Genomic DNA, 22,679 nt, shown 5'->3' with positions numbered 1-22,679 from the left:
ATCAAACAGACTGGAGAGAGGCAGGGCCTAGGGAGGCTTCAAACCGCCAGGATTTGGCCACAAATCCACATACACATCTGCAGCAGGCGATAAGGTGTCCGTGTCATTGCCACGCCGCAGGCTACAGGACAGGTGCCAGAATTAGCAGGGCCTGTTTCAAACTAGTGGCTGTTTTTTTCCCCTCAATTCAATTCATAACTTTTATGATCCTCAATACATTTTCAACATTTCTCATTGCTATATTTCAAATGCTTTCACAGAAGTTTCATTATAGAGAAAAGCGAAGATCCGTAGGCTGAGCCTGACGTAGCTGCTCTGCTGCCGTCTGTTTCTTGCCCTACGTGGCCCGTGCCTTTCTTCTCACCTTTGTTTCTGTAGAGTTTTAATTTCTTTTTTCATTTAAAGGAGAGCGAGAAACATCCATTGGGTGTCCCATGTACTCATGCATTCACTCGTTGCTTCTTGTGCGTGCCCTGACCAGGGACGGAGCCCGCAACCTCTATGTATTAGGTGATGCTCTAATGATCGGAGCTACCTGCTGTTTCTATAGAGTCTTCATGTTTTTCAGATTTTATTTATTTATTGTTAGAGAGAGGGGACGGGAGGAAGAAAGAGAAGGAGAGAAACATCGATCAGTTGCCTCCTATGTATATGCTACATACATGGTGTGTTGGGATGATGCTGTAACTAACTGAGCTACCCAGCCAGGGCCAGCTGCTGGTATATACTTTATTTTATTTATTTTTAGGGAGCTGGGAAGGGAGGGAGAAAGAAAGGGAGAGGCGTCAACCAGTTGTCTCTCCCGTGCCCCTAACCAGGGACCGGGCCTGCAACCCCATCACGTGGCCTGACTGGGAATCAAACCAGTGACCTATTGATTTGTAGGTTGGTGCTCAATCCACTGAGCCACAGCAGCCAGGGCAGCTTGTATATCCTTAATATGAACACACTGCCCCTGAGTGTTTAACCCAACTGATGTGTATTCCAAATATTTCATATACTACATACGGCATTGGTCTCTTCATGTATAAATGCCAGCTATAATAGTTTCTGTTCTACTTGATTAAAAGTAGGTCTTAAGCTAATTTTAACTGCACTAAAAACTACAATGCTTCAAGAATCTATGATCATAAAGAAACCAAGAATGCACAAAGTACAACCATAAAGCGAGGAACCATGACCACAATGCAAAATTTGTAATGGAAAACTACATAGAAATGTAATTTAAAATCACAAACTCAAGCCCTGGCCAATGTGGCTCAAATGGTGGGAGCGTCATCCTGTAAACTGAAAGGCCTTGAGTTCAGTTCCCATTCCGGGCACATGCCTAGGTTGTGGGTTTGGCGTTTCTCTCTCATATCGATGTTTCTCTCTCTCCCTCCTTTCTCCTCTAAGCATGTCCTCCAGTGAGGATTAAAAAATAAAATGGCAAACCTAAATTTAGGTAACACTCAAGATGAAAAAGTCAGCAGTAAATTCTACCAACACAATGCTTGCAAGGATTTAGAAAAGGAAATACATTTTCTGCTGGTATAAGGATATAAATCAGATCTTTGAGTGTTTTTTTTTAAAGATTTTATTTATTTATTTTTAGAGAGAGGGGAAGGGAGGGAGAAACATCAACACGTGAGAGAAACATACATCAGTTCCCTCTCGCATACGCACACACTGGAGACCAGCCCACAACCCAGGCATGTGCCCTGTTTGGGAATGGAACCGGTGACCTTTTGCTCCATGGGATGACAACTCAACCAACTGAGCCATGCCATTCGGGGCCATGAATCAGATCTTTAAACTCATGGAACAAGTCATCTGTGTCTCCCAGCTCAAGAAATTAGCACTGTAACAGTTGTTCCATGAAACCTTTTCTTTCAGTCAAATCACATGCAGGGTAATTTTCAAATACCTTTTTGCAAATATGCCTCATTGTCCCTTCCTCCAACCTAGTACTGGCTGATAATTTCTTTACTACTCCCTTAACTCTCTCTATATTTTTAGTATCTGTGCTTATACTTTATGCGTGTGTATAGCCAGACACAAAACGCCTCACAGTATGTGATTCCATGTATGCGAAAAGTCCAGAACAGGCGCATCCACAGAGGCAGGAAGTGGGTTAGTGGTTGCCAGGGGCTGGGGGGTGGGGTTTGTAGAGCTACTGCTAATGGGGACAGGGTTTCCTTCTGGGGCGATGGAATGTTCTGAAATGATTGTAAATCGAGATGATGGCAGCAGAGCTGTTCAAATGTACTGAACACCACTGAATTATACACTTTCAAAGAGTAAACTGTATAGTGTGTGGATTCTATCTCAATAAAGCTGTTACTTTAAAAAAATGGCAAAAGAACTTCCCACATGGCTGGGCTCGGCGGGGTGGCAGCACGTTTGATGATGGACTAAACTAAGGTTTGCGCACCGGCAACTAGGTGGTGTGGTGCAGCCTACAGTTACCCAGTGGTTATTTAATATGGAGTCATCCATTTGCCCTCACTGCCTCTCTGGAGTAAGCAGCCCCACTTTCCACATGAGGAAACAGGCTTCTGAGCTGCTGCCTTGGCCGGGCCAGCCGGCAGAGCCAGCCTCCAAGAAGCCCTCCCTGATGTCCCTGGGCTCTGTGGGTCATGCCACCTATGGGGTGGCACACAGTTGGTACTTCACAAAGGCTTGCTGACAGAATCCACGAGAGAAGGCAAGAGGAACACCTTTTGTGGTACTCTCTCCCCTAGAACCCCTTTTCCTGATGCTCAGAGATAAGAAGCTACATTCCCAGGGTCAACATGGCCAACCTGATAGTGACTGTACGCCGAAGTGGGGGTGGGTCACTCTCTGGCCAATGCCTCGCCCTCCTGCAAGGAGGTGGGGGAAGGCTCAGCTGTGCCCTGCCTTCCTACCCCTCCTGCTCTGGCCACACAGCTGATTGGCCCATCTCTCGCCTCTGGCCACCTGTTGCTGTCTTTCCTGGGGCCACCCTACATGCAGTCCACCAGGCCCAGCGTGGCGGCTGTGGAGTAAGTGGGGAAGGGGGAGGCCTATCCAGAGATGAGGGTTTCCAGGGGTCTGGGGAGGGTGTCTCTGAAGTCCATGGGGGTCCCCAACTTCTGTGGCTGTCCCCTATACACCTAGAGGTGCACACCCTGGCCCACTGGGCTCCCCAACTGCCTTGCTCCAGCCCCTGAGAAGGGTCACTTTTCTGCCCAGGGGTGGGACACATTAATGCAGGCAGCCAGAGGCACAGGGGACCCCCAAAACCAGGGCTTCAGGAAGCCGGCAGACTTGGGCTGGACCTCGAGCGCTGCACCCCCTCTGGCCAATGCCTCTGTCCCCAGTCTCAGTTCCTCCCTGTCCTGTGGGAGCAGAGGCAGTGAGAAGAGACAAGGACTGCAGTGTTGGGAAGGAGAGGCCCCCAGGGCCTCCTCACCCTTTTCCTGTTCTGACCAAAGTGAGGCTGGCCCTGGCTGCTGGAACTTGAGGTCCTAGATTTAGGGGGCCAAAGGGGAACTGGGTGGCAGGTGTGGTAGGTGAGGGTGGTCTAGAGGGGAAACTCATCGGCACAAAGGCCTGAAAAGGGGATGGGCCTCATGCTGGTCTGTCCCATGGGCCTTGGGCAATGGATAAAAATAGGCCCTGGTCTCAGAGAACACAAGCCAACCCTGGGGCCCAGGGTTCTGGTGTGGGCTCCTTGTCATCTCTTTGACTTTGGGTGAGTCCCAGCCCTTTACACTGTGTGCTCAGGAATGCTGGGTGATGGGGAGGGGCCCAAGGCAGGCCTGCGGGGCTCGGGGAGGGTGCTTAGGACATGCTCTGAGTGAATCTGAATTTTCCACGTGAAGGGGGCTCAAGGGCTGGGGGCAGGCAGAGGCTGGATAATACTTGTACTCGGAGCCCTGGCCCCCAGGTCAGGCCCAGGCCCACAGCAGGGGCTCAGTAAATGCAAGATGTCTCTTCCCCACTCCCCCTGCCCCCACAGCTCCAGCCTGGACCTGCTGCTTCTCAGACATCTCCATGACAACCATGGCCTTGGAGGAGCCAGATGGAGGCCTGGGCAGTTGCCAAGCCGGTGAGGCCCTCCCTGCACTGGCTGATCCCTGCCCGGGCAGGCCCTGGGAGAACAGGGCCGAGATACCCAAGACACCCTGGGGGGAGTGCTGGCGGGATGAAGCCCAAGCCTCCATTCTTCGAGTGAGCCAGGGAGCTCATCTGCGGAGACCAGGACTTGGACTCTGACATTGGCCTAAATGGTGCTCCTGTTCCCACCTCTGGCCCACTGGTTCCTCAGGTGTCTGTAGGAAGTGTCCCCCAAAAGGAGCTGACCCACAGGTCAGGGTTCCAATCCCAGCCTTCCAGGGAAGTGCCGAATGCCTTTGGGTGAGGTTGCTTCTGAGCTTGTCTGCTTTCCAGTCTGTGAAGTGGGAGCCACCACCTGCCCCTTGCCTAGCAGAGCCCAGAGGAGGGTGGGATCCCCATGACCTGAGTCTTCCTCTGTTCTCACTTAACAGTGTCGCCCAGGCTGGCTGACTCCAGCGGCTGGCCCCATGTGAGTAGCCTGGGCCCTTGAGTTTCAGCCGAAGACCTCCCTGGAGTCAGGGATACACTGGCCAAGAAGGGCGGGAAGGGCTCGGGCTCCCTCAGAGGAAAGACGGGAAGGAAAGACTGGTGACTCCCCACAGAATTCTCAGGAGCCAGAGGCCGAGGGGAGCCCTGCAGGTGGAGTGGATATCCCATCCAAGAAGACAGAAAAGGAGCCTGTGGCCAGAGTGGCCCCGGGACTCAGCAAGGAGAGACTGAAAGCAGGAGCAAGTCGGTTTGCAGGAGGCAGGGGTGAAGTGGAGGGTGGGTGTGGACTGACACAGGGAGTGGGCCCTGGGCTGGGTCCTTGGATCTGGGGGTGGGAGGTGGGAGGGAGAGACAGGGTGTTGCGATGTGGGCTTCTGGCTGAGTGGTGTCCAGGTGTCAAAGGTCTGGGAGCCTCTGCTAATTCCTAACACCAGCTAAGGTGCTACTGCTACTAAGCTAACTATCTAGAATATTCTCAGTATTCCAGTGAAGCTGCCAAACTTAGTTCCCCTGCCCAGGGCCGCACAGCCAGGCAGGGCTGAGCCGAGTTTAGGGTGCAGCTCCACCCCTTGGAGCTGCACCTAGCCCCACACTTGCTCCCAAAGCTCCGAGGAACCCAGCGCGAAAGAAGGCGCAGGCTGCGCCGCCCCCGAAGCCGCCGCCACCTCCTCCGGTTCTAAGCGAGGAGCTGCCGTGGGGAGACCTGACGCTCAACAAGTGCCTGGTGCTCGCCTCGCTGGTGGCGCTGCTGGGCTCAGCCTTCCAGCTGTGTCGCGGTGAGCCTACCTCCCCAGGGCAGGGGTCTTGTACGCCCCCTCGTGGACAGGCCCACCTCACTCCCCACTCCCGCCTTGCGCACCCCTTTACCCCTAGCATGGATCTTGTGTGGCATCCTCCTCTTCCTCCCCACCTTTTGCACCTCCAAGGTCCGACCTGCGCCCCTCTTTCCAGAATGGCCTTTTAGTGCCCCCTTTCTGTCCTCTCACCATGGACCCTGGTGCTCCTCCCTCCCCAGCGAACATACCCTTCACCCTGCTGTGCACTGCACCTTACACTCTTACAGGTCCAGGCTGGGCTGCAGGCTCGTGGTCCCTGCCCAGTTCTCGCCCTCCCCCCCCCGCCCCCCTCCCCCAGCCATTCTGTGGTGTGAGCCTTCCTCCTGCACCAGGGCACTCCTGCAGCCCGCAGAGAAACATGACCTGTCCTTTTTGCAAGTAGAATGAAGACGATTTTGAGGGAAGGGGCACCCGCAACAGCGGGGAGCCCGAACTCTTTCCAAGAGTTTAGAGGGGTCCAGTCCAGCCTCCAAGTATCCAACGGAATTGCTCATTCCCTTCGTCTTTCCCCGGGGAGAGGGAGTTTTAGTAGTGAGGGCTGGGGTGGACTGCGTGGTCAGGCTCTTGTCCAGGCTGATTCGCACCCCTCCTGTCCCCTCCAAGACGTCGTGGTTGGGGAGACGGACGCTCCTGCGCCTGTCCCTGAGCCACGGGTCCCACCAAGCTTGCCACCAAAGAAGCCAGTGTCGCCCCCGGTAAGCGCTTCCTTCAAGACTGTGGGCGCCTGAACACTCACCCAGAGAAAGGGGCCTGGGCCTGTGGGTTTGCGCTGATCCTCTCACCCCGCACTCTGCCCGTTGCAGCTGAAGCCCGTGGCCTCGGCCCCCTCATCGGGACCCTCTGCACCCCAGGTGGAGGCAGAAGAGAGGACAGAGGTTCCCAGGAGAACTGAAGCTGCAGAAAAGGGAGAAGGGGAGCCTGGGGAGGCCGCTGGGGAGGAGTGGGCACACCTCGCCCACGGAGGTCCCAAGGAGAGGCTGTGGAAAGAAAGACCACGAAAGGAGAGGCCGCGGAAGGAGAACAGGCCGCGGAAGGAGGAGAAGCCACAAAAGGAGAACAGGCCGCGAAAGGAGGAGAGGCCGCGAAAGGAGAGACCGCAAAAATCGGAGAAGTCACGGGCGTCGAGGGAGGCCCGGGAAGCCCTACCCCGAAGCTGGAAGACACGCGAAGGGGGCCATCGACGCTGGGTGTGGGACTCCGGAGACCCTGGGTACAGAAAAAGTAGGGCCTGGACCTCCTCGCGGCGCCCTGACGCGGAGGACTGGCCTCTGGGCCGCCAGAAGCACCGCACCATCAAGGGGCGGGACTGAGCCAGGCCTGGGTCCTGCAGCAGAATCCTGGGACCTCTTCTCTGAAGCCCTTGCTTCTAGCAAAATAAAGCGAGTGCTGCGATCCCCACATCGCCTGCTTCTTTGCACCTCGATCACAAACCGCCCTGGGGCCTGAATGATGGGGATGGGAGTTTCAGATGGGGGTGGGGTAGTGAAGGGGGCAGGCAGTGGCAACTGGGCTGACCCAGTCCTGTGCGCCAGAGCACTACTGGAAGGAGGTCTCCGCCTGCCACCAAACACGCACGGGCACCCCAGCCATGTGCTTGTGGTCTTTATTGGGGTGATGCTTGGGGTCCGAATAAATATGGATAGAGGCGCCACTCGGGATGTGGTGCGGGGTTATCGGCAGCCGCACTCGGTTGCCACCATGTTGGGCACGTGGTGCGCGCTAATGCGCTCCTCCGACAGGGTGATGAGCAGCTTGCCCGTGTAGGCTGTGGGCACGCAGCAGGGCGGGCGTGCCAGGGTAGCCCCACGGGCCTGCATCTTGAGCAGCAGGACCACATGGTTACCGTAGTGCGGGTTGCGGTCGGACTGTGGCCAGCCGCATGAGCCCTGGCAGTTGTTGGCCTGGTACGTCTCTGGGATGAGCACGGAGCGCTCCGCACGAAGGTCCACACTCAGCTCTCGAAGCGCACACGTCCCGTCTGCGGCCCGGGCCCCAGCGCTGCGCTGTGTTCGTGCCGGCCCGCTCCACACCCGCCCACGCCACTCTGTGCGCAAGCCCTGCAGCGCCTTCAGCAATAACAGCGCACGCAGTGGGCCGCCGGGACCGCCTGAGTCCCCGGGGTCCCCAGGGCATAGCTGGAGCAGCCGCGCCAACAGCGGTGGGGCAGCGGGAGGCAGCCCTGGGAGGCCGCGCAGCTCAGCGGCAGCTGCCTGCAGTTCCGAGGCCACACGGCGCTCCAGGTTCGCTGCCCAGGGCGAGGACACAGGACCCTGCAGCGACGTGGGGACGCCAGCGGTGGCAGAGGCAGGTGATAGCAGCAACAGGGGCTCCTCGCCATCAAGCAGGCGCTCCAGTGCCAAGGGGTCCGATAGGTTGACCAGGCCCTGCGGGAAGCTGGCCAACGCGGCAGGATCTAGGGCCAGGCTCCTCAATGAGGCCCGGCCTGGGGGACCCCGCAGCACGCGTACCAGGCGCGTGAGCGTCTCCAGAAAGGGGTCGGCGCTGGGCGGTGGCTCCTCAAGCTCCAGGGTTGGACTGAAAGGCGAGGGGTCCGGGTGTGGGCTCGAGGCTAAGCCGTCCGCACCACCCCGCATACCTGACTGGGTCAGCACGCACCTGGGTGAGGGGAAGGGCACAGCATCCTGACGACCCTGCGCGGGCATGGGCGTAGGTCCGAACCGCGGCAACAGGAGCAGGGCTGGGGTCATCCTCGTGAAGCACCGGGGGTCGGCTCCAAACAGCAGCGCCTGCAGCTGGGTGGTGCTTAGGAAGGTACCTGAAGGGAAGGGCCCGGGCTGAGTCAGGGGCTGAGTCAGGGGCTGAGGCCCACGGCGCCGGGCCCTGCCCACTCCCTATGGGTCCGGCCTACCGTTTCCACGGTGACGCAGGGTTAGGACGAGTCCCCTGTCCTGCCAAGCCCCCGCGGGATGGTTTACTGCCAGCGTCAGGTAACTGGTGTCCCGGGATAGGCAGAGACTCTGAGGGAATAGGGGTTTAGCTTGGCTGGGCAGGGGCGTAGGATGCCATGCCACCCCTGCCCTGCCCACTGCCCTTACCACCCTCTCCAGGTTCTACCAGGGACACCTGGAGCCTTTCCCTGGATCGAGACCGTTAAAACCCCCTCCTCTCTTTCCTGCAATGGGTGAGGGCTCCTGGGGCTCAGGGAGTGCCCCACACAATCCTAGTACCTGGGTGCCCAGCAGCCCAGCCCCTGTTACAGTGACTTCTGGGCCAGGCCCGGGATACAGCACCAGCAGCGCCAGCTCTGGGGGCCTTTCTCCAGGTGGAGGCTTCTGGAACCTCAGCGAGGGTGTTGGCTCCCACATCACTGTCACCAGGACAAAGGGAAAGGGGGACAGCTGAGCCCTGAGGCCTAAACCCCCTGCCCAAGCCTGTTCTGCAGGGAGGGAGAGCTCCATGCCACCTGGGAGCCATAGGCCACCGGTAGGGGTGGTTTGACACCCCTGAACACCAGGTGCAGGACCTTGCCAGGGTAGAGGTGGGAGGACTGACAAGGTGGGTGGGTGGAGCTGCTGCCTGTCATCTCTGAAATCTTGAGGTCTCTGGTTTTGGGGATCTCCTGGCTGGAGGTTCACATATCATCTGGGCAGCCCCACAGTGTATCTGAGGTCAGTGGCCCCTGGGAACAGGTTCCTCTTACTTCAGGCTTCGTGCTACATGGGAGGGGTACTTCTCCCCTGGACATTTGGGGTTGCTGGCCCCACCCCCCACTGGCTCCTTCCTGGAGTGGGGAACCTTCCCAGGCACTGCAGGAGGGGTGGTCTGGGAGTGGGGCATTTACTGGGGACTTCTAGCCACAGACTTGGCAAAGACAAAAACACACACCTCCCAGGCTGCAGGGTCCCCAGCCCAAGGGAACAGGGCCATAGGCCTCAACCTCCCCAGGAGGCCAGGGAGGGGCCTGGGATCTTACTTGGGAACATGGTCTTCATGTAAGGGGAATGATGATGGGGACCACAGCAGGGGGCCCTGCCCAGTCTCAGCCATGGGCCCCCACATACCTTCCTCCAGGTGCAGGACCATCAGCTGCTGCCCATGTGGCTCCCCCAGCCACACTTGAAGCAACTGAAGAGGGGGCAAGGCAGTGTGCTCATGGCTGGGGGTGCAGACCCCAAAGGTGGCCAGGTCATGGGGCCCCCAGTGGGCCTGATGCAGGGCCTCCAGGAAGGCCTGCTCATAGCCCCTTAGGGCTCCCACCACCTGAAGCGGGACGCTGCTGCCGTTGCCACTTCCACCCAGCGTCACCAGGCAGAGGGAGTCTTGCGGGCTGCTTGGAGGCCAGACCTGGGGGCCTGGCCAGTCCCAGTCTTGGTGAAAGATGAGACCTCTGGTGCCTACAGGGGGCTCCCCAGGTAAAGCCTCTTCTCTGGGGGTCCCAGCCCTCAGCAGGGTGCCCCAAAGCAGGAGAACCAGCCGAGAGAGAGGTGCAGCCCACATCCTGGGAACTGTGAGGGGCTGGGCCACCCTGCTTATATGTGCCAGCCCAGGGTGTTTGTGCTGGAAGACAGCCCCTATCACCTCCCAGGACATGACCTTGGGGGCCTGCGCCTGAGCCCCCCTGCAATCCTGGGCCTTCTCAAAGCCCCTTCTGTTCCAGCCCAGCTGCCTATCTCCTTCCCACCAGTGATAGAAAGTATGGCCTGTGACCAATGTGTCCAACTGTCCTTGAGTTTTTCCCTCTGGAGATGGGAGTGACCAGCACAGATGGGCCAAACATCCACAGCTGTGGAGTTGGGCCTGGAGGGCAGAGGGGTAGAACCCCTCCCTGAGGATGCCTGGGATCTGAATGGCACCAGGCGGGTGGTCTCTAGACGCAGCTGGGGTTCCCTAAGTCTTCTGCTCACTGACTCTGCCCCTGGGAAGCCGAGGGGCCACAGGAGCACAGGTATCTCGGCCTGGAGACACCAAGACCAGAGCGCATCCTCTGCTTTGCTCCCACAAGATGAACCCCAGGCCCACAGCTCCAGGGCACAGCTGACACGTTTGGCCACCCAACGGAGTTCTGGTGGGCCAGTGTCTTCAAGCCTGACCCGAACCACTCCCAAAGGGTGGAAGGGCTGCCAGAGTGCCCTGCCCACCCATGGACACAGCAGTGCAACCAGGTGCCTAGGGCAGCTATTTAATGGGTTCCGGGGACACGGCAGTCCCATACAAAAACTTTGACAGGGAAAAGACAGGAAAGCATGGGAGTAAACTTGCAGGGACAAGGGGCAGCTTTTCAGTTGGCTGGGGGAGGAGGGGGAATGTTCCCAGGGCCCTCTGAAGGCAGCGGGGGCCTCAGCATTGGGGGCATGGGAGCTGGGGGGTGGACCCCAGGATTGGAGGGGTGAACCCCAGGAGGCTGGGGATGGACCCCAGGAGCTGGAGGATGAACTCCAGGAGGAGGGGGATGGACCCCAGGAGGCTGGGGGTGGATCCCAGGGGCAGGGGGATGCACCCCCGGGGCCTGTGGGTGGACCGAGGCAGCTGGTGGGTGCACCCCTGGGGCTTGGGGGTGGACTCCAGCAGATGGAGGAGGGTGGACGCCTGGGGCTGCAGGATGGACTCCTGGAGCTGGAGGGTGAACCCCAGGAGCAGGGGGATGGACCCCAGATGATGGTGGGTGGACCACCGGTGCTGGGGGATGGACCCCAGGAGCTGGAGGGTGGACCCCAGATGTTGGAGGGTGGACCACTGGTGCTGGTGGATGGACACCAGGAGCTGGTGGGGGCAGCTGGGGAGGGCCTGGGGGCCCTGAGGGTGCAGGCCCACTGGGTGGCATGGGGGGCAGAGGCAGACCTCCTGGCGGAGGCGGAGGCAAAGACTCAGGCAGCGGTGGTCGTGGAGGTAAACCGTTCATCAGTGGGGGGGGTGGTCTTTTCACTCCAGGAGGCCCAGCGGGTAGGCTTGGCGGGGCAGGAGGCTTTTCCATCTTAAAGTGGAACTGAAGGAAGAACTAGAGAGAAAAAGAAAATCTGAGTGGAGCCCCTTGGGGCTTTAGGTGGAGAGACAAGGCAGCCAACAAAAGGCCCTGGAATTGCCCAGACCTAGAGTGACTTACCTGCTTGGTTTCCCGGTTCCAGTGAGTCCAAAACTTGCCCTCGGCTTTGTCAATCTCCCTGCTTGGCACCTGTGAAGGGGAGAGGGAAGGAACAAAGATGGGCCTTAGGGCCCTCAGGGGCCCAGGTTCAGGCAGGGGGTGCCCCTCAGTGTAAGAGCAGGCCCAGCGGGGAAGGACTTCGGAGGGGATAGGGCTTGGTTTGGAGGTACCAGACGTGGCTTACGGCACTCCTAGGATGGGCTGTGCAAGCTACCTTGAAGGCAATGGTCTCATAGGGCTCGGCAGCCATTAGCAGGTACTGCCAGCGGCGGTCCGGGGGTTCAATCCTCTGCTCATAGGCAGACATGAAGCGGTGGCGTGGCATGATGCCATCAGCGATCTCAGGATAGTCGATCTGGAGGGACACAGCTAAGTGGCAGCACTGCTTTCTAGGAGCCCCTTCCATCATGACTGGGCCCTGGGCCTCATCTCACCTGGAAAAGGAGGCTCTGCTGGCCCATCTCTGTGTCCCTCTGCTTGGTCACTGCAACACAGGAGGGTCTCAGGTTCAGTCCAGTTCGTCACCCTCCCAAACCTCAGGACCCCAGAGAGGCCACCTGGCTGTAGGGCACCACAGGCCTAGGAGGTCTCTGTGCTGTAGGTACCACCTGCCTGAGACCATACAGGTGGTGGCAGAAGAATGGCTCTGTGTTACCCTGACCCGGGGCCTGGGACAGCACTGAACAGGAACCGAGAAGAGGAGGCAACAGGCGTAGGGGGCAAGTGAGGCCTACACTCCTGCCTCCAGGAGAGGACGCCCTCTGCATTGGAGCCCTGCAGCTTCCACGCTCTCCTACATACAGCTCCCAGGCACATCAAACTCCCCCATAAGCCTTCCAGTTTCTCCCTCTACACCCATGACAGAGATGGACGACCAATCACAGCCAAAAGACCTCTGGTGGCCCACGTGCCATTGCAGCCTGGTTCATAAGTAGGCCTGCCCAAGGGCCTCTGCACACTAAGTACTATCTGCAATGCCAGTCACACATAGGACACCGCCACACTTTGTTAGAACACAGTCCCCTATGTTCCAACTGAGTCATGTAACTGGCTTTCTGAGTCAGGGAACGCAGAGCCCTCTTCCTTGCTAACACACACCTGTACCTTCCCACCCCGCTTCTTCTTCGGGTTAACAGGAGCCAGGACCCAGTTCCAAGCTCCGAGGAGAGGGGCATATCAGGCTTGCTGCCTTCCCACACATCACTCATCTTTAATAGGAATGCAAAGAATCATTAGCTCCCATGACACCCTGACAGGCACACAGGTGACACTGTGTCCACATGGTCAAGTTTAAGAAAAGTTCATATTGGGAAGGTGGGGGCCACGTGGGGTAAGCAGTCCCTGAGAGCAGTGAGAAGTATGGGCAGGTGAAGGCCAGTGTACATATGACTCAGGGATGGGTCTGGAGTCCTGGCCAAAAGGTTCACCCCTGCCTGTGCCAGTTGTAGGCCAGCCTACCTCCAGACAGACTTACCTTTGTAGCCTGGGCGACCAATCTTTACAAACTTCTTTACTTCCACCTTGACCTTCTCTGGCGCTGGCTGGGCAGGGGCCTCCTTGGCCTCCTTGGCTGCTCGCCGGGCCCTGTAGGCAGGATAGACACAGCACTGCAGCCCCTTCATTCGCTCACGTGCGTGCACTCATGTGCGCACTTACATGTGCACTCACATACACAGCCAAGGCCATGGCCCAGGTGCTAGGAGCCATCCTGCCCCCGCACTGACCTTGGAGAACCTCTGCTAAATGAGGGAGTTGGGGAGTGGGGGTCAGATGAGGGGCCTGGGGTTGAATGGAAATGGATGGGACAGGCATGGGCACCTTTCTCTTTTTGTTACATCCCACTGTCCTATCTCTTACTAGGGAGCCCTCCAAGAACCCCACCTTTCTCCACTCACAGAACCCTCACTCTGGCCAGGTAAGGAGCATGTCTCGCTCCTCCCCTCACACCCAGATAGCCACCCCCCACCCACCGCACTAGGCAGGGCTCAACGCCCTGACCCCAGGCTGGGCTGGCCCCAGACCACCTCTACATCATCATCCGGTACAGCTCACAGAGGCGTCAGAGAAGTGCCAGCTCCTGACCCAGGACCTGAGGCTTTGAGCTGAGTGTGGGGGTGACATACTCACAAGTTGGTCTGGTGCTTTTTCCCCTGGGTGTGTGCGAGGTAGCTCCCCTAGAGTGGGAAGGGACACAGTTTAAGACAGAGAGCAGGGATGGGGACTGGATGCCCCTCGACCAGGCCTATTCTCCTTTCTTCCTGCTGGGAGTAGGACCTGCTCTCCAGAGTGCAGAAAGGAGAGACCCTGACATTCAGACTGTTCAAGGGTACACACACCGTCCGTGGCTGTGTGTGTGACACCACAGGGACAGGACGAACACGGCCTGTTCAGTGCTGCACAGTGAGCCCAATGTGAGCACCTGTCAGACTTTTGTACGGATGATTGCACGGTCTTAAAGGAAATGGAACCACACCACTGGGCCTCAAAACCCAACATTGAATGCTCTGGGGTGTGCCCAATGCTCACAGATGTGTACCCGTACAACAATGGTATTAAAGAAAAATGGACAAGCAGCAAATCCACAGCACTGGTGGCCTCCAGGAGGGCTGAGCATGCAGGATGAAGGCTGGGGACAGAGGGGGCTCGGCCTTCATTTGGAGTGACCTCCCAGAATGATGCATTTGAAGTCTCGCTCAGTGAAGAAGTTCAGAAGTGAGTGGCAGGCCCCTATCAGAGCACCTTTGCCCTTGGCCATGTTCTGAATGACATGTCAGATTAATAAGACAAGGTCCTGGAGGACGGGTGGGAGCAGCGCATCTTGCCAGAGAGGTTGTCCACAGGGGCAGGGAGGGCACGTGCAAAGAGCAGACACAGAACTCACCTCATTGTTGTGAAGTGTCAGGCACAGCTTGCATTCATATGAACCCAGATGGTTCTTCATGAAATAAGGGTCCTGGGAAAGAGGCAGTCCATTAGAGCAAGGAAGATGGAACCACGAGGCCCTGCCTGACGGAAACAGTGCTTGAGAAGCAGGGCTGCCCCCTCGCTGTTCGAGGGGTGGCTGCTGTCCTCTGGGGCAGGTGTTCTGGGACTGAGGATTGGAAGCAGCCTGGGGCTGGCTCAGCAGGAGCCCATTAGGGTAGTGCTGTGAGACCACCTGAGTCCACTCGGCAGAGGTAGGGGCTGACACTGCTGGTCCCTGGGGAGCCCCTAGCTCTACGTTGGCAGCAGTTTTGGATCTGGAAGGATGCAAGGCCCAACGAGCACTGCTGGTCACCCATCTCCTGGGCCAGGCAGGGATCTGGCCAAACCTCGCCAGCCTTCCAGGTGTCACAGCACAAGGCAGAGCACCAGAAAGTGGGTTAAGGGAAAGGCCATGAAGACCCATGTCTCCACAAGTCCCGTGCACTAGACAGGTGACTTTGCATAAACCGGGGCATCAAGACAGTGCTGCTGACCGCAGGCACAAAGTAGACTCGCAGTGTTCAAATCCTAAACTGACCGCCCAGGGACTGCGTCATCTTTCACAACTGTTTCTTCATCTGGATAATGGGGACAATAACCGGTATCACAAGTGAGAACTCTGAGAAGTTTAGGGGGTGCCTGGCACATGCAAGGGCTCTATACACTTCAGGGGGTTTCAAAGTCTACAGTGAACCATACATTGACTGCTTGGCCCTCACCTGGGCCATTCTGTCCCAAGGGCCACTGGGAGAAATCTGGGGACATCTGTGGTCATCATAATTAGGGCTACTCCTGGCACTGAGGGACCGGGATGCTGCTTGACAGTCCACAGTGTCCAGGATGTTCCCCACAGACTGTTGGTGACCAATGTCGGCAGTGCCCAAGGGGAGAACTGGTCTACTAATAGCCCTGTGTGGCTGTGGCTGAACTGAAACTTGGCCCTTCACTGCCTATGGCTGGAATGATATCAATTCATGTGATACCACCATGGCCCTCCCCACTGGAGATTTCCCATGTCGCTGGTAGATTGAACAAACAAAAACAAAATGTCTTACGTGGTACAAAACCAAAACCCTTCAAAGGTAGGGTCACTAACAGCAGACAGTCCTGGGTAAGCAGTGGAGACCTGCTGCTCTAGGTCAGGCTCCCTGTTTACAGAGGAGAAGCCCGAGGCCCAGAGAGCCAGGCAGTGCTCCAGAGCACAGGTGCAAGTAGTGTCTGGAATGTGGCTCCAGGGTGAGAGGTAGGCTGTGGGCAACCCCTCCTGGCCCCTTAAAGGAAATGGAACCACACCACTGGGCCTCAAAACCCCTCCTGGCCCCACTCACCTTGTTGATGTCAATGGTCTCAAGGGCCAACTGCCGGAGGCGCTCCCTGCGGTCACGGTTACTCTCTGAAGAGGAGGCCACGCCCCCACTCCCAGTCTTGCCCCCTGGACGATGCTGGAAGTCCATGGTGAGGGCCTTGGGGGTCTATCAGACTGGAGAGAAACCTGCTGGAAGCCAAGGAAGAGGCGGTGAGTTGAGAAAGTGGCAGCTGTCACTGGGACCTCCCTGGGCCTGGGGTATTCAAGCCTGGGAGGAGGAGTAGGCAAGGGAGAAGACCACACACTCACCCTCCTTTCTTACCCCTTACTCCTGCCCCCCCCGCCCATTCCCAAGCCTCATCTACAAACCCTCAAGAGACCAATCTTCATTCTTCCTGGGACTGGAACAAGCCCAGTTCCTTCTGAAATGGCCAGAATAAGCTCCTAAATCACTAGTGGCCAGCTGGTGCTGGGAAAAGTACCTGCTGTGAGAAACCTGAATGGCTCAGGGAAATCCAAACCCGAGCAAATACCCGCATTTTGCTGTGTACAATGTGCACTGTTTTGCCCAAAATTTTGAAGGAAAAGTAAGGATGCGCATTATACATGGGTAGTACTAATTCCATATCTATGTAGATGTTTTTAATTCTTTTATTTATGCTTATGCATTAAAAGTATAACTCGGACTTCAGCCAAGATGGAGGCGTAGGTGGAAACACTGTGCCTTCTCCCACAACCAAGTTTGAATACAACAAAGGTTTAGTAAACAAAGACACAGCCAAAGAACAGAAAATTGAACTATATGGAAGTCCGACAACAACGAACCGTTCAACCGGACTGGTAAGAGGGGCTGAGCCAGCAGCGGAGCAGGGTTGGACAGGAAGGATCCCCCGACCCCAGGCACCCAGGCAGGGTGCAGGGCAGACCCAGTGAGGGTGCAGGGCAGAAGGCTGACCGTAGTCACACATTCACGTGCAGATAAAACCAGCAAAGGAGTGAGCAGTGAGAAAGACTGTGCAGGCCCCAGTGGAGGACCCAGTGAGGGCGTAAGGCGGCAGGCTGATCTTGGTCACACATTCGCATGCAGTGAGACAGACCGTGGAGGCCCCAGCGGCGGGAAGCAGCAGAGGGGACTGCCATTGCTCCCCTTTGACCCCGCCCCCACATAAAGCGTCACAACCCAGAGACTGAGTTGCCCCGCCCTGGTGAACACCTAGGGCTCCACTCCTCACCCAAAACAGGCACGAACAGTCCAAAATATGGCTCAAGAAGAACTCAAAGCCCCAGAGCCGATAACTCTAAGCGAAAAACAGTGAACCTCTCAGATGCACAGTTCAAAATACTGGTGATCAGGATGCTCACAGAACTGGTTGATTTTAGTCACAAATTAGAGGAACATATGAAGGCTAAACTAATTGAAATGAAGGGAAATGCACAGGAAACCAACAGTGATGAAAAGGAAACTGGGACTCAAATCAAGGGAGTGGACCAGAAGGAAGAAAGAAACATCCAACCAGAAAAGAATGAAGAAATGAGAATTCAAAAAAATGAGGAGAGGCTTAGGAACCTCCAGGACATCTTGAAACGCTCCAACATCCGAATTATAGGGGTACCAGAAGGGGAAAAGAAACAGCCACGAGTGGAAAACTTATTTGAACAAATAATAAAGGAGAACTTCCCCAATCTGGCAAAGGAAATAGACTTCCAGGAAATCCAGGAAGCTCAGAGAGTCCCAAAGAAGTTGGGCCCAAGGAGGAACACACCAAGGCACGTCATAATTACATTAGCCAAGATTAAAATGAAGAAGAGAATCCTAGAAGCAGCAAGAATAAGGGGGCAATCACCTACATAGGAGTTCCCATCAGACTGTCAGCTGATTTCTTAAAAGAGATCTTACAGGCAAGAAGGGGCTGGAAAGAAGTATTCCAAGTCATGAAAGGCAAGGACCTACATCCAAGACTGCTTTATCCAGCAAAGCTTTCATTTAGAATAGAAGGGCAGAAAAAGCCCTTCTCAGATAAGGTCAAATTCAAGGAGTTCATCATCACCAAGCTCTTATTATATGAAATGTTAAAGGGACTTACCTAAGAAAAAGAAGATAAAAAATATGATCAGTGAAAGGACAGCAAACTCAGTTATTAACAACCACACCTAAAACAAAAGCAAACCAGGAGGACAGCTAGATCAGGAGTGGAACCATAGAAATGAAGAACACATGGAGGATTAGCAGCAGGGGAGTGGGAGGAGAAGAAGAAGGGAGAAGGCACAGAAAATAAGTATCACAGACAGTAGGTAGAAAATAGGGGGAAGGCAAGAATAGTAGGGGAAATATAGAATCTAAAGAACTTGAGACACGTGGTCATAAACTAAAGGGGGGAGAATGGTGGGGAAGGGGGTGTGCAGGGTGGAGGGGAATGAAGGGAGGGAATAGAACAACCGCAATGGTATAATCAGTAAAATATATATATATTTTTTTAATATTTTATTTATTTATTTTTAGAGAGAGGGGAAGGGAAGGAGAAAGAGTGGGAGAGAAACATCAATGTGTGGTTGCCTCTCACATGTCCCCTACTGGGGACCTGGCCCGCAACCCAGGCATGTGCCCTGACTGGGAATTGAACCGGTGACCCTTTGCTTCACAGGCTTGTGCTCAATCCACTGAGCTACACCAGCCAGGGCCAGTAAAATATATTAAAAAAAATAAAAATAAAAGTATAACTCTACAAAGCAGTAACAACAGCCATATGCAAAATAATACCCTGGAATACAATAACTGGTTTTGTTCCTGAATATAAATAAATAAAAAATTGAGGTAAAACATTAAAATGAAAGATTCTTTTCTTTGAAAGTTAGGGCAAAAAACATGAGTGCGCATTATACACTGCAAAATACGGTACTTAATTGCTCACCAAATTAAGAGTGAAATTAAGTAACTATCAAAAACCAAGCTGCTGGTTACTCATAGCTTACGTCATCCCTCCCCTGGCAGAACCCCACTCCAAAGAACACCCTGAGAGTAAGGTCCCTGCCCTGGTAACCTCAGCTCCCCTGGGAAATCAGTTTTATATTCAGAAGAACTAGAATGAGGGGCCTCTCAGGTGAGAGCGGCAGGCACAAGAGAGGCTACGGGTGAGGGCCAGGCTGAAGAGAGGGGAGAGTCCACTGAAATCTGCCTACTGACCCAGCCAGGAGGCCCCCAGCATGAGGGGACTCCAGGAGACATTTCTGGGGGAAAGAGTGCCAGGAAAAAGTATTCTCAGACACTAAGAGTTGAAGGATCCTCCACGCCCCGAGGAAAACACCAGCTCCTTGCAAGGCCCACTGAGATCCACAAGATAAGAAGGATGCCTCTCACACAAAGAGCTGGTAACTTCACATGACAGACACAAAAAAAAGTCCCAAAGCACCCAAGGAGAAAGAAAGCCAATGGAAACCTCAATAGAAGATGATAACACCCCCCCTTAATTATCAGAGAAGGTACGGTACCATGAAACTAGAAGAGGAGCCCTGACCGGTGTGGCTCAGTTGGTTGGGCATTGTCCTGCAAAGTGGAAAAACAGTCCCAGGATCGACTGTCCGGACACCTGCCTGGGTTGTGGGTTCAATCCCCAGTCAAGGTGCAAGTGAGAGGCAACAGATTTGATGCCTCTCTCCCTCCCATCCCTTCTCTTTTTATGAATTAATTAATTATATTAAAAATAGATACATAGCCCTGGCTGGTGTGGCTCAGTGGATTGAGCACGGGCCTGCAAACCAAACAACTGCAGTTCGATTCCCAGTCGGGGCGCATGCCTGGGTTGTAGGCCAGTTCCCGGCAGGGGATGCACGAGAGGCAACCATACATTGATGTTTCTTTCCCCCTCTCCTTCCCTTCCCCAATAAAGATAAATAAATAAAATCTTAAAAAAAATAGATACATAAAATCTTTTTTTAAAAATGAAACTAGAACAGGATGCCAAAGGGCAGCCTGGAGAATGAATCCTTGGAAAGTAGAGACAGGATGGTCCAGACAACTGAATACAAATGCTTAGAGGTAAGAGTCAAAGAAAACTGCTTGGCCAGGTACTCAGTTGGTACCTGTATGCCAAGATCATGGGTTCATTCATCGGTCAAGGCACACACAAGAATCAACCAATGAATGCATCAATAAGTGGAACAATAAAGTGATGTTTCTTTCTCTTTAAAAAGATTTTATTTATTTATTTTTAGAAAGAGGGGAAGGGAGGGAGAAAGAGAGGGACAGAAACATCGATTGGCCCTGGCTGGTGTAGCTCAGTGGATTGAGTGCGGGCCTGCGAATCACACGATTGCGGTTCGATTCCCAGTCAGGGCACATGCCTGGGTTGTGGGGTCCCCGGTAGGGAGTGTGCGAGAGACAACCACACATTGATGATTCCCTCTCTCCCTCCCTCCTCCTCTCTCTAAAGATAAATAAACAAAATCTTTAAAAAATTAAAAATAAATAAACCTAAAAAAATCTTTAAAATAAATTAACAAAAGTCAAAGCAATCTCTCATAAAGGAGAACAAAATATAAACAAGTAGAAGCAGAGCAAGAAACTAGATTAAATTCCAGAGTGAGAACAGAAAAAACAGAGATAAACATTACCAAAGAACAGGAATGTCCCAGGACTCAAAGGGTCTAAATCTTCCTACAGAAACAAAAAGACCTTCCATAAATGGCTCATGAAACTACACCACTGAGGAAAACCTTGTTTCTAATAGAGAGAAAAAAGGAAAAGGTCAGAAAGCAGAATGCGGCCAGATTTTTCCGAACAGCACTGAACTGGGAAGAGGAGCAACACTCTCACATCTCAATGTAGATTTTCAACCCAGAATTTTAATTTTATACCCAAACTGTGAGGGTAAATAGAGCCATTTTCAAATAACCAAGGACTCAAAATCAATCAAACAATCTTGAATCAATCAATTTCTTTGAAAACTACCAGGCTATGAGATTATAGAAGGAAGAGGAGAAAACCACTAGACTGAAAACAGAAGCCAGCCACAGCTGGTGTGTCTCAGTAGATTGAGTACTGTCCTGCCAACCAAAGGGTTGCAGGTAAGATTCCCAGTCAGGGCACATGCCTGGGTTGCAGGCCAGGTCCCCAGTAGGGGGCGCATAAGAGGCAACCACACACTGATGTTTCCCTCTCTAAAAATAAATAAAAACTTAAAAACAAAAAACCAGAAGCCAACTTAGAACAGCACTAACAAAGTTCTAGGGCAATTGCTTCGCTGTAAGCAAGCAGTACAAAGCAGAGCAGGAGAACGCCAACGTCTGAGAGAAATATTTGTATGAGGGAAAGAAAAACAAAAGTACTGATTCGTTTAAACCTGTGGGAAAATACAACCTATCACTATGTGAGGTGCTGTAGCTTTGAGGAAAAATTAACAGATAGCAAAGAAAATAAGCTTTGACGAGAAGAAAGAACAGAACAGGAAAAGCAGCACAGATGAATATGCTACTTGCCTTAACAGGGAATCTTATTTTCAGTCTCAGAAAACAAAACTAATGATTTGACTGATGCTCACGTCAGAAGCACATCCAGTATGGAGGATGAAGATGGAGTGGGTGGGTGGGAGGCAGAAATGAGACCTCAATTACAGCAGGAACTCAGCAAGCCGCGTCTAAAAGCGGCATATCCAGAAAGAGTCGCTATTTACAAAGGACCGGCTTTAATCATTGAGCAGAAGCGGCCTCTAGGACCAAGGAGGGAGCAGGAATGAGTGACAGCTTTTAATGGGGGAAATAAAAACCTTTAATCTTTTTATCGCCGTAAAACTGGCAAACAGATTGTTATCGGTAGCTTCTCTCATTCGTTCTGCGTTGCCAAAGGGTATAGGAAAGGGCGGTCCAGGCATAAGAGTGACCCATGGGCAAGTCGTTTAATTACCTCTGGGCTTTGCTGGCGAAATGTGGCCAGCTAACGGGCTCTAGTGGCCTTTGGCGCGGTGTTGGGCTCTCCGTCCCCAGGACCGCAATTACTATTCAGTTGGCCTGGAACCGGTAACTACTGTTGCTCCCTCTCCAGATGTAGAAACTGAGGCTCAGCGAAATCGTGACTTCCGGATCACAGAGCCAGTCAACTAACGGACGCAAATTACTGCTCGCAGAGGTCCTCGGTTAACCGGAAGACGCCATGCGAGCTGCGACCCCGACTTGATCTCAGCGGGTCATTGGCAAGTTTCAAGCGAGCGCGGCTGGGGTGGACGCCGAGGACACAGGCCCGACATTCCTCAGTAGTCGGCGACGCAGCCGTTAGTCCTTAGACTGCGCCGCAGACGCCCCTCGCCCACCTTCGCTCCCTTCCCGGACCTGCGTGGGCCGCTCTTGCTTCTCTCCTTACCTGCAACCAAGGCCGCAACTCCGTCGCTTTTTCAACCACCACCGCCACTACGACTACGCCCCAACGCGCATGTGCCGCGGGCTAAGGAACCACTTCCGGGGGTGAGCGGGGCGGGACTTCCCAGGTGCGCATGTTCGGCCCGCCCAGAGGCGGGAGCAGGACAATGGAGCCGCGAGGGAAGGGGCGCGGCTGGAAAAATGCACGCAAGACGTTAAAGTACCCAATTCCACCAGGCTCTCCAAACAATCTCTTGGTCGGTTTAACGTGCCCGAGGGCAGCGCTTGCGGGAGGGAAGGCTGCAACTCCCCTCCTCCGCCTGTTCCTATTTCAGTAAAGGGCGTCATCATTCTTAGGGGCGCTTTGTTTCCACTTTACTGCATATAATGACTATCGCTCTCGCCCACAATCCCGTACGCCCACGAACCCTTGCTGTACTCTGGCCCCTGGCCGGTGATTGACAGGATGAAGAGTTGTGGACTGCGCAGGCGCAATAGCTTTGGGAGCGCTTCCGGAAAAACGCCGTGGAAATTTTTTTGGTGTAAGTGGTGACGGTGGCCGGGAGGTCGCCGNTTT

The 22,679-nt window shown here is 54.5% G+C and overlaps 3 protein-coding genes across 4 annotated transcripts; 1 reads left to right on the top strand and 2 right to left on the bottom strand.

Annotated features, from left to right (window-relative positions):
- The first annotated feature begins 2,947 nt into the window (after positions 1-2,947).
- Positions 2,948-6,785, top strand: JSRP1 (junctional sarcoplasmic reticulum protein 1). Its single transcript, XM_037042738.1, has 7 exons — positions 2,948-3,005; positions 3,965-4,054; positions 4,494-4,531; positions 4,665-4,794; positions 5,157-5,327; positions 5,991-6,082; positions 6,191-6,785. The coding sequence occupies exons 2-7, from the start codon at positions 4,000-4,002 to the stop codon at positions 6,695-6,697; spliced, it is 993 nt and encodes a 330-aa protein (XP_036898633.1). The 5' UTR covers positions 2,948-3,005; positions 3,965-3,999; the 3' UTR covers positions 6,698-6,785.
- A 207-nt stretch (positions 6,786-6,992) lies between these two features.
- On the bottom strand, positions 6,993-10,432 carry AMH (anti-Mullerian hormone). Its single transcript, XM_037042444.1, has 5 exons — positions 9,410-10,432; positions 8,576-8,715; positions 8,257-8,365; positions 8,004-8,163; positions 6,993-7,922 (listed from the first exon to the last, which is right to left on the bottom strand). Exons 1-5 carry the CDS (start codon positions 9,936-9,938, stop codon positions 7,058-7,060), a joined length of 1,803 nt encoding a protein of 600 aa, XP_036898339.1. The 5' UTR covers positions 9,939-10,432; the 3' UTR covers positions 6,993-7,057.
- An 82-nt stretch (positions 10,433-10,514) lies between these two features.
- Positions 10,515-22,492, bottom strand: SF3A2 (splicing factor 3a subunit 2). Of its 2 annotated transcripts, none has more exons than XM_037042446.1 (9): positions 22,107-22,492; positions 15,780-15,946; positions 14,369-14,440; positions 13,615-13,661; positions 12,962-13,071; positions 11,922-11,971; positions 11,702-11,842; positions 11,449-11,517; positions 10,515-11,343 (listed from the first exon to the last, which is right to left on the bottom strand). In XM_037042446.1, exons 2-9 carry the CDS (start codon positions 15,903-15,905, stop codon positions 10,627-10,629), a joined length of 1,332 nt encoding a protein of 443 aa, XP_036898341.1. In that variant the 5' UTR covers positions 15,906-15,946; positions 22,107-22,492; the 3' UTR covers positions 10,515-10,626. The 2 variants fall into 2 exon arrangements, with proteins under 2 accessions (XP_036898341.1, XP_036898342.1); XM_037042447.1 differs by having other exon boundaries at positions 15,780-15,943.
- Between the last annotated feature and the right edge of the window lie 187 nt (positions 22,493-22,679).

The sequence above is a fragment of the Sturnira hondurensis genome, unplaced genomic scaffold (genome assembly GCF_014824575.4).
Source record: "Sturnira hondurensis isolate 20B ecotype Veracruz unplaced genomic scaffold, ASM1482457v3 Scaffold0003693, whole genome shotgun sequence".
In the NCBI taxonomy this organism is placed as follows: Eukaryota; Metazoa; Chordata; class Mammalia; order Chiroptera; family Phyllostomidae; genus Sturnira; species Sturnira hondurensis.
This window is presented reverse-complemented; position numbering and strand designations above follow the sequence as displayed.

Excerpts from the sequence above, each read along its gene's own strand:
- JSRP1 (XM_037042738.1), top strand. The coding sequence starts at position 4,000 with ATGACAACCATGGCCTTGGAGGAGCCAGATGGAGGCCTGGGCAGTTGC. Across the intron at positions 4,055-4,493 it reads CCTGGGCAGTTGCCAAGCCG|TGTCGCCCAGGCTGGCTGAC; the intron begins GTGAGGCCCTCC and ends CTCACTTAACAG. Across the intron at positions 4,532-4,664 it reads ACTCCAGCGGCTGGCCCCAT|AATTCTCAGGAGCCAGAGGC; the intron begins GTGAGTAGCCTG and ends GACTCCCCACAG.
- SF3A2 (XM_037042446.1), bottom strand. The coding sequence starts at position 15,905 with ATGGACTTCCAGCATCGTCCAGGGGGCAAGACTGGGAGTGGGGGCGTG. Across the intron at positions 13,662-14,368 it reads TGACACTTCACAACAATGAG|GGGAGCTACCTCGCACACAC; the intron begins GTGAGTTCTGTG and ends TTCCCACTCTAG. Across the intron at positions 11,518-11,701 it reads ATGAGACCATTGCCTTCAAG|GTGCCAAGCAGGGAGATTGA; the intron begins GTAGCTTGCACA and ends TCCCCTTCACAG.
- AMH (XM_037042444.1), bottom strand. The coding sequence starts at position 9,938 with ATGTCCTGGGAGGTGATAGGGGCTGTCTTCCAGCACAAACACCCTGGG. Across the intron at positions 8,366-8,575 it reads CTGGGCTGCTGGGCACCCAG|AGTCTCTGCCTATCCCGGGA; the intron begins GTACTAGGATTG and ends CTATTCCCTCAG. Across the intron at positions 7,923-8,003 it reads GTGCCCTTCCCCTCACCCAG|TCCAACCCTGGAGCTTGAGG; the intron begins GTGCGTGCTGAC and ends CTCGCCTTTCAG.